Source organism: Phodopus roborovskii, unplaced genomic scaffold, assembly GCF_943737965.1.
Source record: "Phodopus roborovskii unplaced genomic scaffold, PHOROB, whole genome shotgun sequence".
In the NCBI taxonomy this organism is placed as follows: Eukaryota; Metazoa; Chordata; class Mammalia; order Rodentia; family Cricetidae; genus Phodopus; species Phodopus roborovskii.
This window is the reverse complement of record NW_026126611.1, coordinates 2,508,508-2,520,151: the sequence shown is the minus strand read 5'-3', so window position 1 is coordinate 2,520,151 and position 11,644 is coordinate 2,508,508. Positions and strand designations below refer to the sequence as shown.

The 11,644-nt window shown below is 52.3% G+C and overlaps 1 protein-coding gene across 2 annotated transcripts in view; it reads right to left on the bottom strand.

Moving 5' to 3' along the window:
* Nucleotides 1-500: 500 nt before the first annotated feature.
* Nucleotides 501-11,644, bottom strand: part of Rps6ka2 (ribosomal protein S6 kinase A2) — a 192,696-nt gene continuing 181,552 nt past the window's right edge. The window contains exons 17-23 of one of the 2 annotated variants that reach the window (XM_051205997.1): nucleotides 8,419-8,508; nucleotides 7,179-7,337; nucleotides 5,529-5,690; nucleotides 3,937-4,013; nucleotides 3,178-3,295; nucleotides 1,496-1,633; nucleotides 501-764 (exon numbers count right to left, since the gene is read on the bottom strand). In XM_051205997.1, coding sequence (XP_051061954.1) covers nucleotides 639-764; nucleotides 1,496-1,633; nucleotides 3,178-3,295; nucleotides 3,937-4,013; nucleotides 5,529-5,690; nucleotides 7,179-7,337; nucleotides 8,419-8,508 — 870 coding nt within the window. In that variant the 3' untranslated portion in view covers nucleotides 501-638. The remainder of the gene's footprint in view (nucleotides 765-1,495; nucleotides 1,634-3,177; nucleotides 3,296-3,936; nucleotides 4,014-5,528; nucleotides 5,691-7,178; nucleotides 7,338-8,418; nucleotides 8,509-11,644) is intronic. The other variant, XM_051205998.1, reaches the window with a different exon arrangement.

Genomic DNA, 11,644 nt, shown 5'->3' with positions numbered 1-11,644 from the left:
GCCGTCACGCATCTCAAACGGACTCAGCCGTCTTGACTGTTGGGTTGGGGGCTTCCACCCTGACAGGTGAGTGACAGAGTCAGGAAGGGGCCACCCAACATCTGGTTTGTGAACCAGAGGATGGCGAGGGACACTCTCTGGGTGATTTTGGACAGTCCAGGCATTTAAGCAGTGACACGAGCCACTGGTGGCATCAGAACACCCTGGCAGGGACCCTGCTCCGGCATTCTTAACGTGACTGTGGGACACCTTCATGAGAGACTGACCACTTAGCTGATTTCAGCATGGTAAACGTGCTGTGCTTTGGACATAAGCCATGGCATGAAAACACCAGGAGCCCCGAGCGGAGCTCAGGCAGGCTTCAGCACGGTGCTATGAGGTGACAGGCTCGTTTGGTTTCACTCAGGAGAAAGTAGAATGGGCGGCGAGGTCGGCACAGCAAGGCTCAGACATCCTGGGCAGGACCCTGTCTGGGGCTGCAAAGGAAACACAGAGGCAGCCAAGGCCAGATCCGGTTTTTTTTGTGCTGGACTCATGGTCACTCAAGTGCCCGTGAACAGGACCTGTACCTGGCGTCTGGGAGCCTGAGAGGAGGTCGGGTAGGGAGGCTGAGGCTGGAGGGCAGGCTTGGCTGGCCACTACAACCTGGTGGATGTGAGTCTCTTCATGCCTCTCCGTTGGGCCAAGCTAGACGAGAGCACAGGCTCCAGCCTCGGCGCCTGTGGGGTCCTGTTCAGGGCAAAGTAGGTGGCTGCCATGGCGCCCTGTAAGAGGAAAGGAGGGTGGGTGAGCACTGTGTCATCTAGTCCTGAATGGGATGCTGCAGCCACGGGACCTTGAGAGCCTCAGTTTGCAACCCTACAGAGCAGGGAGATCCTTACTCTGGGATTACTGGTACACCGAGGGTAGCAGGCACGCTGCTGTGTCCATAGCATAATCAGCCCGCGAATGACGGCTACCACCATGACCACCCAGGCTCAGTTAGGGCTTGTGCCTTGGGAGTACTTAAGGCTGGAGTGGAGTTCCCGGGAAGACCAGAAGGCAGATGTGTTTGTGTGCCGGCTGGGTCCCCAGAAATTCCTGGCCGATGCTTCGTGGGCTCTGCCAGTCTGAAGAGGTCTGGACTGACCTGGGCACCTGGGCTCTTGGCATAGCTGCACACCGTCGAGAAAGATCCAGGATGGACTTTCTGACAGGACCAGGCCAGGACTACACATACTTCTCGGAAGGGTGGTAGCACCTGGACCGCGGGTCTGCCTGATAGAGGTTGCTACCTAGCATGAAGGGGACCCTTATAGACCTCTGGCCCAGAAATGAGGGCTCTGCATCCCAGAGCTGTACAGCCATGGTAGCAACCACCACCCATACACCAAAGCAGCCATTCGAATACAATCTCTGCCTATGAGCCTGTGATGGGTGACTTCACATGCTACAGCTTCTTCTGTGCCTTGCTGTTCCCACAGCCACTAACTAACAGGACCTGGCTATTAGGTACCTTTACTAGATGGACATCTTGTCTGCTCAGCTGGCTTTGGGGTAGGTACTCTCTGTTCACAATCCACGGGTGTTTCAATACTTGAGCTGCCGTCAGGCGTTGCTGAGGGTCCACGTGCAACATCTTGGACACGACATCCTGCCAAGGGTTCAGAGGGGAGGGCTGTTGGGCTGGCGAGGGGCTGCCCATCAGAACACAACTGCCAGTTTGAGGCGTCTTTGCATTTCACGTGTGAACGTATTTTAAGTGCCAGTGATTATTGAGTTAGCAGTAGACAGAAAACTTATTTTTCACTGAAGATTTTGTAGCAAAGGTGTTTCAAACATTAAATGGCACACACAAGCTGCTGAGACACCATTTTGATAAAAACACAAGAAACACTATGCAGGAGAACGATGCCCTTCTACGAGAAAAGTAGCGCCTCCTGGCATCTGGCCGCAGTGACTTTGGGATGCTTTGGAGCGAGTCTGTCCTAGAAGCACAGCCTCCGGTCTCAAGTGTGAACAGGAAAGTAATGGAAACACTGGTCCCTCAAGGTCTCACGGCTGTGACGTGGTATCCCAGCACACACAGATGTACATAAAGGATTGCTACCAAGACCAGGCGGGGGACACTCAGAGGCAGAGAGCTGGCCTGGTTATAGTTTGGAAGGAAATGTTCCCCACAGGCTATGTGTAAAGCCTAGGTCCCTAGGTGTCAGTGCCATGCTGGGAGAGTCTGGAAACTTTAGGAGGTTGCACTACCACCTCCTTCATCACCTCCTCCATCACCTCCATCACCTCCTCCATCATCTCCATCACCTCTTCCATCATCTCCATCACCTCCTCCATCATCTCCATCACCTCCTCCATCGCCTCCATCATCTCTATACCTCCTCCATCATAACCTCCTCCATCGCCTCCTCCATCATCTCCATCACCTCCACCATCATCTCCATCACCTCCTCCATCATTTCCATCACCTCCTCCATCATCTCTATCACCTCCTCCATCACCTCCTCCATCATCTCTATCACCTCCTCCATCACCTCCATCATCGCCTCCTCCATCATCTCCATCATCGCCTCCTCCATCATCGCCTCCTCCATCACCTCCTCCATCACCACCTCCTCCATCATCTCCATCAATACCGCCTCCATTGCCTCTGCTATCACTACCACCAGGACCTCTGCCATCACCTCCACTGTCTCCTTTAACACGACTTGGCCACATTCTTCACCATCACCTTCACTGGCTCTGTCAGGACTTCCTCTATACCCCCTACCATATTCTCCATCATCCCCTCTACCTTTCACAGCCATATTCTATACCGCCCCTTCTTTCTCGGGGTCCCTAGCTGCCAGCCACTCTGTAAACTTCAGGCTTGCAGTCCTGGCCCCAGCGCCTAGTTCCCCAATGCCACTCCTCTGGCCCGCTCCAGCTGCTAATGTCTACATTTGCCTCCATCTGTATGTCTGTCCACGCCGACATTTCCCATTGGTACCGCTGCTCTGCACAGCGTTACCTTATCAACATCGTGAAGAAGGGAATATTTTTATTTAATTAAAAAAAAAAAAGGTGAAACACTCTGTGAACAAAAGTCAATGATGTTCGTACGGTTGGCATCTCCAGCTTCCTCACAGACAACACACCTACTGCGAATCTCCGTGCCTAGGAGGTAATAGTCCTGGGAAACACACTCACTTTTGCTGCGTCAGATATGGAGTCCCAGTTCCCCCCGGAAAGCGCGTACTTCCCACTGCCAATCCTTGCCAGAATCTCCTCGGGGGTGTCGTCTGGTCCGTTGGCAAAAGGGGTGAACCTGTGTGGGAGGGGATTGATGGCCTTGAGCTTACAGCTCCACACCGGTGCCTTCTGCTGAGGGAACAATGTCTGCCTCTTCCTTCTCCGAGTCCAGGGTTTATTCCTAGTGCCACGCCACCTTCCTCACGTGGTCAGTGCTGGGAACCAGGTGGAAGGCCTGTCCACCCTAGTGTGCATACTCTCTGGGCCTTGGGGTACACTGGCACCAGGATGCTAAGGACTCTGCCTGGAGGTTTGGTTTCCATGCCGACAGAGTGGTTTGGTGGGCAGGAACCTGAGGTGTGAAGTCCGAGGGACCTATGGGTTGTTCTACCACCAAATCTTGGCTCTTGGGCAGATTGATTCTTGGACTTACAAAGGACACATCACGCGTAGTCCTTGTCCAGCACCCTGACACAAGTCAGACACACATCAGCACACACCTCCCAAGAGGAACAAGCAAACGCTTCTCCTAGTGTTGCTTCTAACAGGAGGGGGCGTGGGCTGGTCCGCAGAAGGCCCGCGGTGCACTCCTGCCCACAGAGTTTGAATCGGTCACCCTGACCCAGACGGGTTGGTGCCGTTCACACACACGCATGAGGGGAGGAGAGTGTGAAGCCCTCAGGGGTGACGCCAACACCCCTGGTGGTCCTACGTTACCCGGCCAGCATGGTGTACAGCAGGATTCCCAAGCTCCAGACGTCACACGCTGCATCGTAGCCTTGCCTCTTCAGGACCTGGAAGGTTAACAGCACGGTCGGGATCGCACTGGGCGATACCATTTCAGAGTAGGTTTTCCTAAGCAAATGGGAAGTGGGCGGGCTGGGGTCCTACCTAGCATGTTGTAGCATGTTTCCTGAGGAGACAGGAGTTGGGCATAGCACTTGCCTGACGCACGGTGTTAAGGCAGAAGGTTTTGCTTTTCAGTTTACCGTATTAGCCACATTTAGGGATGACATCCGAGGCACGTTCGCAGGGTGGGGCAGCTACCCTCCAGAACCCCACCGTCCCAGACTAAAACTCTGTCCTTGTTAAATACAAATTGCCCCAGGCCAACCCAGTCCCTGACAACCCCATGCCACTCTATGAATCTGACTGAGTGAGGATTCCACTCATATAAGTGGAATCACACAGTGTTGTCCTGGGACTCGCGGTACCTGCCACGACACCTGCTTTATGTGGTTTGTGTTTACCAAGGAGGAAGAATTCTGAGGAATCGTGATTGTCGGAGATGCTCACGGATCACTGTGCATTGCTGCCCCATAGGCCTGAACGAGCCATTAGTGCTCTGTTCAGTTTCTCCCCAGGAGAGACTGCCTTCCTGCCTACTTTCATCACTGCATTCCTGACATCATGTGCCGTGGCGTAAGACAGGCATTAAACGCCGTGTGAAACCGCAACTCGGAGGCACCGAGTCATTCCAATGCTGACGCTGCTTTGCTCTTCACACTTACAAAGTGCACTGCACCGTCAGCATTAGTGAGGCCAAATGAGCCACAGCCAGAGCTTTCAGGCCAGCTGTTTCCACAGGGGCCGAGGCTGCTCACATACCTGGACACCCCTGGACACCCGCTGCCCATGCTTAGTCGCTCTTACACCCGGACCTGCTGGAGCCTCATTCGGCAAAGCTCATAGCAGTATCATCCTCGGAGGACTTGGAGCAGATCTGACAGTTCCACACAGGGCCCGGGCCTCTCCTGACTCCATCGGCAACGCTAGCTAGCCCCTGCTGCTGTCATTGTGGTCCCAATTTACTCCGACCCATGCAAGAACCCAGACTATGTCAGCGGCAGAAGAACCTATTGGAATTGGCCTCTGGAAGCTGGCGGGGGGGGGGGGGGACGAGGCACCCTTTTGTGATCCTCTGGGGTAAAGGGTGGGGAGCAGAGAAGTTCCCTTGCACACATGTGAGCATCTGGGTGCACACTGTTGTGGGCCCCTACTATTCAAGCCGGATGGATGCTGACTTGTTGTCAAGGAAACCCTAGAGCAAGAACCATGCACGATTTAAGTGTTTCCAATGGAAAGGAAAATGCTCGTGGTGGCTGAGTTGCCTGATTCCAGAGCCACCGTGCAATATCCCTCCCTCCACAGCAGGCTCCCCTTTGTGTGCCTCTCGGGGATACTGCTGAGCCCACTGCGCTGCCTCAATACCCCGAGCTCTCTCTCTAGTCACTCCGGTAACAGGAAAGGCAATGTGTTTCCCACAGCCTGGCAACGCTGCCTTCCCGGGGGAGTTTTAGGGACTCTACCTCGGGAGCCACAAAGTTTGCTGTGTAGCATGGGGTCATGAGCAGCCCATTCTCTGCTCGAAGCTGCTTGGCAAACCCAAAGTCACAGATGCGGATAGATTCGGGGTTTCCAGACTCATCCATGTAGAGAATGTTACTTGGTTTCAGGTCCCTGTGAACAACCTGGAAGGCAGGAAGCGTTAGTCAAGGCGGGCCAAGTGGGAGAGGAAAGGAGGGTATGCAGGAGGCATGGAGCCGATTCCTTGGGCAGGTCCCATGGCGGGAGAAGAGGACAGTGCTCTTCTGAGTGGCCACCCTATCTCTCTCACCCATGCTGGTCACTCAGTCTGCCTCCACACAGGATTAATTGACCGAGTAAAACACGCGCTATCTGAGCCTCAGGAGCAGCTGTTGGCACTATGCCACAGAAGGGCCTGTGACAGGTGGCTCTGGCTACAGAGATAAAAAAAAGGGTTCCTGTGCTTTTTGTTCACTCAGTCGGGCCTTGGGGTATGCCAGGCACAGGCTACTTGTCACGGGAACCAGAAGCATGGTGTACCTGTTGTCACAGGCACATTGGCTGCTGGCAGTAAGGGGAGAGGCTCAGGCTTGCACAGACTGCACCTGCGCCGGTTCAAGGCACAGACACCAAGCATGTCCCATAGTTACAGTGACAGCTGTCACGGCAGAAGGGCCAGCAAATACCGCAAAACAAAGCAGCTATTTGGGACACAAAGTGAAGCCCTCTGAAGGGACAGAGGGCCCTGTGGTATGCCTTCATGAGGCTGGGAAGATGAACATCCCCACTGTCCTCCTGCAGAGGAGCGGGGAGTTCTGCTAAGAAGATGGAAGCCATACCCTCAGGCAATCGGTTCATAGACACTGACGACAGCCTACAGGAAGATTCCTGTCTCCATCCCTCACTAAGCGGAAGACTACCTGCGAACTCTCAGGATACCTCCAGAACCTCGCTATTCGGAAAGCTGTGTGCGGGTCACAGGGAAGCTACACAAAAAGGCACTGTGAGGTCTTGGAAGAACTGTCCAAGCTGGCAAGCCTCTGTACACAGTTGACCCAAACCTGCTTTATGAGAAATTCTGAGGAGAGAGGGAAAGACCAGAGGGGAGGGTGGAGGTGAAGGATGGATGGGTTTGGGGGAAGAATGGAAGGAAAGACAAGAGACACAGGGTGGAGGGAGGGATGAAGGGGAAAAAATGCAGACAATGTATGATGCTGGCTGCTCCCTCCTTGACACAATGAATGCCTCCTGGAGCTCCCCAGAGTGGGGGTTGGCTTAACCAACCTGTGCTCGGTGCAGGACTTAGAAGTGAGTCCCCGAGGAGCGCGGTGCAGTCTGGGCCCTCAGACGCGGAGGGAACCCTAGCAGTTACCCTTTCTGTTTAGCTTTGTGTATCTGGTAATGAAAACTCTAAACCGCTCTTTCTTTATCAAGGTCTGGGCATCAAATTTCCCCCCTCTAAGACCGGCTCACATGTATGAATTAACCTTTTTGCTGTATACTGTATGTCCAAATGACTTTACACCCAGAACGGGTAGCAGAGCAGGCCAAGGCAAATTACATCATTCGGGTATGTTGTTCAGAGCTGAAGGAGCACGGGAAGCACCCGGGCCCTGAAGCTGGTCCCCTGCCCCGTCCTGGGCCTTACTTACCCCTTGGGAGTGCAGGTAGTCCATGGTCCTGGCAATGGTGCAGAGCACGTCACTGGCCTCCCGCTCTGAAAAGCACCGCTGGCGGAGGATGCGGTCCAGCAGCTCCCCGCCTCGCATGAGCTCCATCACCAGGTATACATACTTGCCATCATCATAGACCTGGAAAGCCAAGGGGACGCACACAATACCTCGGGGACCTGTACGTCACCGTGGCCGCTGTCCTCAGACCCTGGCTGTGTGAAGGAGAAAGGGCTCCAAACGGGGTGGAGGAGAGAAGTTTCGAGGGGCTGTGCCCCTAGGTGTAAGATGGAGCTGTCTGACTGTTGTAAACGGGTGAGTAGCCATCCCAGCTACACAGGAGCGGCTCTTCTTAGGAGGGAAAAAGCGTTGCTATCAGGGAGAATGGGCAAGCTAGACCATGGGAAACACAGGGGACTTGAGAAAAGTTGCTTAGCTGGGTTATGTGGTACAGTTACGCTGCCGGGCTTTGTGAGGTAGGCGCGCCATGGGAAGAAAAGTGACAGGTGGCGGCAGCATACTGCAAAGATAACGCTTCTCAACCGTCATCATGCATGTAATGTTGAGGGTCAAGTCAGAGTGCGTGTTCTGGCTCTGTACGTCTGGAGGGGAGGAGACTTGGCTCCAAAAAACAGGTTTTTTTTTTTTTTTTTTTTTTTTTTTTTTTTTGCCAATACTAGCTTTAAACTCAGTTTAAAAACAAAAAGCAAAATGCAAACTGGCTATTTTTGCGCCCTGCACATACAAACACGACCCAGTCGTGTATTCCAGTCACCGCGTGCACGGAGCCAGACCTAAACGCTTATTCTTAGCTCATCGATAATAATTTAATAGGTGAATTTCCAGAACGAGCTATTAAACAATTTACTTTGACCTGTGTGAAAGGCGTAGAGCCAATTCTGGTGTTTTGTTTCTGATCTCGAGTTCACTGTTCTATTTTGAAAGTGGGAAGATGACATCATCTCAGACCTGGGCTGCTCACCTCCAACAGCGGAGAGAGCCGACTCCAAGTCTGCAGAGGAGCTGGTTTTGGTTCATGAATCTTACATGTAAAGCAAGGATGCACAATAAGAGCACCACGCTTGCGTAGTGAGGGGTCCGAAACACCCAGGGTTCCATTTAAGCTTTTGGATGCAAAACCATCATTGCCTATGTTCCAATGGTGGCGTTTTTTGGTGTTACTTGAAGGAAAAAGCTGGAGAGCTGCTACAGGAGCACTTACATCTTTTAGAGTGATGATGTTGGGGTGCTGGCCATAGCGCAGGAGGATCTCGATCTCTTCCGAGGGGTCCCTTTTGCTCTTATCGATGATCTGAAACACACACAGCAGACAGCATTGAGAAATTGGCTGCTGGCCTTGTTGGACCATTGCAGACAATGGGCTGAAGGCCCCAGAGAGCCACAGCATAGCTGCCCCCACCCCCACGGGACTCCAACCAAGATCGCTTAAAATTCCTCAGAAATGTAGATCTAGTAAAAAGAGTGCAATTAAAAAGAGGAAGCCAGGTCTGTAACTCCAGCTACAAAGGAGCCTGTGACAGGAGGAGAGCAGGTTGTAGGCCCTGTCTGGGCAACCTAATAAGACCCTGTCTCAAAGTAAAAAGTAAACAGAAGGGTGCCAGGGATGGAGCTCGGTGGCAAAGTTCTTGTCTAACGTATACAAGGCCCCGTGTTCAATCCCTAACAGCACAAGAATAAAGGGGACCAGGCATGGAGAGCTCCGGGCACAGCTACTAGCACAGTCTGTTGCAGCCACTGAACTGTGGTGTTTAGCTCTCACTTCACGTGGTCAAATGGGCTCCCAGTCACGGAGGCCTCGGCTTTGTTCTGGAAACTACACACCGGCCACAAGATGTATTAGCAGAGCAGGTCCTCGCAGGAGGATGCAGGAGGCTGAGCAGGCTGCACTTCCCTCACGGCCAAGGTACACACACCACCCCTTTCTTTCTGGGTTTCCTCCCCTGCCCAGTATTTTGCACAATGTTTTAGAATAGCAGATAAAAGTGTTTGACTCCAGGAAGGTGGGTGGCTTCCCCTTACTAGGCACCACAAATCAAGGCCTGCCTTTGAAACAGGAGTCCCTGTCCCTCTCTACATGATGGCCCTGACATCTCTAGAGGTGCCTTGCCTCCTATGTTTTCGGGGAGAGCTGGTGGAGAGAGAGGATCTGCGTGTGTGGAGTGGGCATCATTTAGGTTGAGAATGACTCATAAATGCAGAAATGCCCCCTACCCCCAACAACACCCCAGTTCCAGAGCCTCTCTGCTCTGACTACATGGGTATCCCATACCCAACATATTCCCTTTGCAATATATTCCCAGGCTTAGACAATTTAGTGGCAGATGCATTTGTTTCCCAAAGTCATTTTTATGATAAAGTTATCCACTCCTGACATCAATCTGGTCTCTTCCCAAGGAGCCAGTTGCAGAATGAACAAGAGGAAGTCTTTTGTTGACCGCCAGGGACACTCAAATTGGAAAAGCACCGCAGATGTATCCTACAATGGCACTTGTTTTTAAAAGCAGAGAGGGAATGTAGAGAGACGCATGCATTTCCTTGAGAACTGCAGAAATAACCCTGGGAAGGAAGAGGAAAATATCAAAAACCTTGGCTTCCCGTGAAGGAGGAAACGGGTAACATGGAGCTGGAGCTATGGCTGGAGGACCCTGAGGTTTCTGCAAGTATAGCTTTTGAATCTGGATCGTGTGAATATCGTCTGTTAATATTTATGTGTGAGAATACTTGCAGCCATCATAAAAATGCCTGGCTCCACAGATGCTTGGCCCTTTTCCTCACCATACCTGTCTTACTCCTGTTTGTCCTTTGGATGTAAGGTCACGAGAAAAATTTGTGAACAAATCCCGTTTTTTTAAAGACCTTAAGATCTCGCTGACATTAAATAACATGTTAAGGCTGTAGTAAGAATCAATGTGTATGTTCAACTAGGAAGCACGCCGGAGGACGCGCTGGTTAGTCTGTTATAATACCGCACGCACGCACACGGCTGAATGTCACATGTTTGGTGGAACTTGCAAAGCAACTCCACCAAACACAAGTAAGTGAGACATTCTCTCAGGCTGCTGTTGAGTGGATGGAGAACATAGGAGATCCTTCAGGGGGGTTCCCTGGTGGGATGGCTTCTTGGGTATGGTGTAGGTGGATTCACTTCCAAATAGATCAAGTCCTGTGGACCACGTTCTTGGCTCTTCTCTCCGGGTATAAGCTTGCTAGCAGAGACGACCACAGTCAAAGGCAGGAGGAAGGGAAGGCAGCATCCTACTCCACGTGCAGCTGTCCTTGCTGGGTAAGGGTCAGGCAGCATCCCGCCTGGCACACAGCTGTCCCTGCTGAAGGTGGGTAAGCTCCCCGCGGTTGGGCTGTGCAGCACACTGCTTGCTTCTCAGGCTCATCGGAGGTGCTAAGCTGAGGCGTGCAGGAAGATGGCTTTTCTTAGCAGGGGAATCACGTTTCCTGGTGGCTGATGGTGCTACACAAGAGTGTCTGCCACCCTCGAGGCGTTTCCTCCACTTCTCTGTGTCTGTACCTGTCCTTACTTGCACTTTTCGAGCTCCCCATTATAAGGATTCGGGCATTACGCTGGCCTGCCCCTGTCACCTGGCAGAATGCACTCAGGCAGTGCCCTGGTCAGCCCAGGGTTCCACGAGTCCTCTGCAGGTGCAAAGGATCCCGTTAAAAGAAAGACCCCGCCCACTTACGATCGCTTTTGCTCTCTTCTTTTGCTCTTTGCTTTCTTTCCCTCTCTCTCTCTCTCTCTCTCTCTCTCTCTCTCTCTCTCTCTCTCTCTTTTCCCTTCCCCCTCATCCCCAATTCTAAATAACCTCCTCATTCCAGTTCTGTCTGCCTGGCGTGTTATCATCTCCTCCACCTCGGTCACCCTTACCTGCTATGGAACCTTCTATGCTCTCCCACGTGGCCCCTTACCTTGGGACCTCCCCCCACTCGGGACGCCCCCCCCTTCACCGGCTTTCTCCTATAACTGTAGCAAAAGGACAACAGCCATCACCGACGCAGCCCCTTTCTAGGTGATGAGCTTGAAAGCGGGGTCCGAAGGCTGCAGCGCAAGCAGGATGCACTTCTCAGGCCCAGGGCTTCCTTTCACTTGCTGGAAGAATCACAGTATGTTGGAAGCAAGTCAAGTACAGAATGTACTTGAAAAAAAAAAAACACGTAAGAAATTTTCTCCTGTAAAATTAAACAAATGACAAACAGGAAGAACTCCAGTGTTTTCGTCGTAGGAAAAAAAAAAAGATATTAAAATTTCCATGCCAATGAGTCCTTCTAAAAATAAGGATCTGTTTGGTTCCAGTTCCTTGCTGGTTGACAAGTTATATACACAGAATGAAACTGAGCACAGGCAAGCAAACTCTGCTGTACACCGACGACGAGATGTGAGTCCAAACCCGAGTTCCCATGAGGAGTTAGTCCTG